The 2,072-nt window shown below is 41.9% G+C and overlaps 1 protein-coding gene across 1 annotated transcript; it reads left to right on the top strand.

Moving 5' to 3' along the window:
* The first annotated feature begins 1,113 nt into the window (after positions 1-1,113).
* On the top strand, positions 1,114-2,049 carry LOC101960344 (olfactory receptor 8C8). Its single transcript, XM_005339514.4, has one exon. The coding sequence runs from the start codon at positions 1,123-1,125 to the stop codon at positions 2,047-2,049; it is 927 nt and encodes a 308-aa protein (XP_005339571.1). The 5' UTR covers positions 1,114-1,122.
* The last annotated feature ends 23 nt before the right edge of the window (positions 2,050-2,072 follow it).

The raw sequence follows: 2,072 nt of genomic DNA, 5'->3' as shown, positions 1-2,072 counted from the left end.
TTCTAATACTTTATATAGAAGAAATCATTCAAACCTCATAGCAGCTTCTATTCTCATTTTACAGATTAGGATACCAAGGGTAAAGAAGTTATGTAACTAGCCTAACATCTCAAAAATTGGAAGTGGAGAAACCCTGTGGATTTAAATTCAGACAGTCTGACTTGAGAGTTCGCTCTTTTTAAAACCAGCAGAGCATTTTTTCCTGTGGAGCTCTGTATTGAATACAAGGAGAATGGCCATGGGGGCTACCCTCTACTCTACCCGTGGCATCAAGAATTCCTGGTGGGGAATTTCAAATTGAGTACACCTTTTGAGTTTCAAAGATCTAATGTTAGGCCTATTATGTAGGGTCTATACACAGGCTCAGTAAATCTACCCTCAAGGGTTTCATCCAACTTGGGAGGAAATCATAAAGGAGAGCATAATTCTCTGTACTTCTAATTAACTTTCTAGAACTATGGGTCATGAGATAGATTCCCATGTGAGTGAGGTCATGTTTTGGAGGCTCATGTGAAGTTATTGTTTTGCTTCTTGTAAGTGAAAAGAACCTTATGAAAACATTTTCAAATATAAATCCTGGCATGTTAGAGTTCCTCAGCTAGCATGTGAGAGACTGATCTAAGCTCATTGCTATTACTGCTCTCATTATGAGACACTTTTTCCCCTCAGGATAGGGAAGAGGAAGGCCCTTGAGGTCCAGCATCAGTGAAACCTCCAGGGGAACTAAGTAAGCACTGAACCATCGTTGTGTTGAAACATTCCCTTCAAACCAAAACTATATAATTCATGGATCTGGAAAAGTCCACACTTTAGTTGTTCTTTTTAGCCTTAATGAATTGAAGTGAACAGTGGGAGGAAATGCTGGCCAGAGACACTGGGAGGTCAGTTAACATTTTTCCTTGACAGAAAAAGTAGATGGGGAATGGGGTAACTGGGGATTTCTAAAGGATCATAAGAGGAAGTTTTGGTCTTTGGAGGCCTTACTGTGTGTCTTCAGAAAACTCTAAGCTTGGAAACCAGCAGCTCCTGCTCTCTTTCTGGTATTAAACAGTAAGGGTTCATTGTTAACATTTCTTTCTATTCTTTTTTTTTCTATAGATCCCACACTTGAAGTCAGAAGCTATGGAAAATGACTCCTCTGTGACAGAGTTCATCCTTATGGGACTAACTGACCAACCTGAGCTGCAGCTGCCCCTGTTTTTCCTGTTCTTGGTGAACTATGCTGTCACTGTGGTGGGAAACTTAAGCTTAATGAATTTAATTTTCCTGAATTCACACCTTCACACCCCCATGTACTTTTTCCTCTTCAATTTGTCCTTCATTGACTTCTGTTATTCATTTGTCTTCACCCCCAAAATGTTGATGAGCTTTGTTTCAGAGAGGAACATCATCTCCTTTGCAGGATGCATGACTCAGTTATTTTTCTACTGCTTTTTTGTGAACTCCGAGTGCTATGTGCTGACAGCCATGGCCTATGATCGCTATGTGGCCATCTGTCAGCCTCTGCTGTACAGGGTGGTCATGTCCCCTAGGGTCTGTTCTCTGCTGATGTTGGGTTCTTACTTGATGGGGTTTGCTGGTGCCATGGTGCACACAGGGTGCATGATCAGGCTCAGCTTTTGTGATTCTAACCTTATTAACCATTATATGTGTGACATTGTCCCACTGCTCCAGCTCTCCTGCAGCAGCACATATGCCAATGAACTTGCAAAATCTGTTGTCGTGGGGACAGTTATCATTGTATCTAGCCTCATTATCTTCATTTCCTATGCTTTGATTCTTTACAATATCATTCATATATCTTCAGCTAAGGGTTGGTCCAAAGCCATGAGCACCTGTGGTTCTCACATAGTAGCTGTTGGCCTGTTCTATGGATCTGGGCTGCTCACTCATGTCAAGCCATCATCTTCTGGGTCTGTGGACCAGGGGAAATATTTCTCACTTATTTACACTTTTGTGGTGCCAGCGCTGAACCCTCTCATTTACAGCCTCAGGAACAAGGATGTCAAAGTTGCTCTGAAGAGAACCCTAAAGAGAGTCACAAACTGAGCAGAACCAGTGGGGATGCCTTA

Source organism: Ictidomys tridecemlineatus, chromosome 4 (assembly GCF_052094955.1).
Source record: "Ictidomys tridecemlineatus isolate mIctTri1 chromosome 4, mIctTri1.hap1, whole genome shotgun sequence".
NCBI classification, from domain to species: Eukaryota; Metazoa; Chordata; class Mammalia; order Rodentia; family Sciuridae; genus Ictidomys; species Ictidomys tridecemlineatus.
Note: the sequence above shows the minus strand (reverse complement) of the source record. Positions and strands in the feature narration are given on the sequence as shown.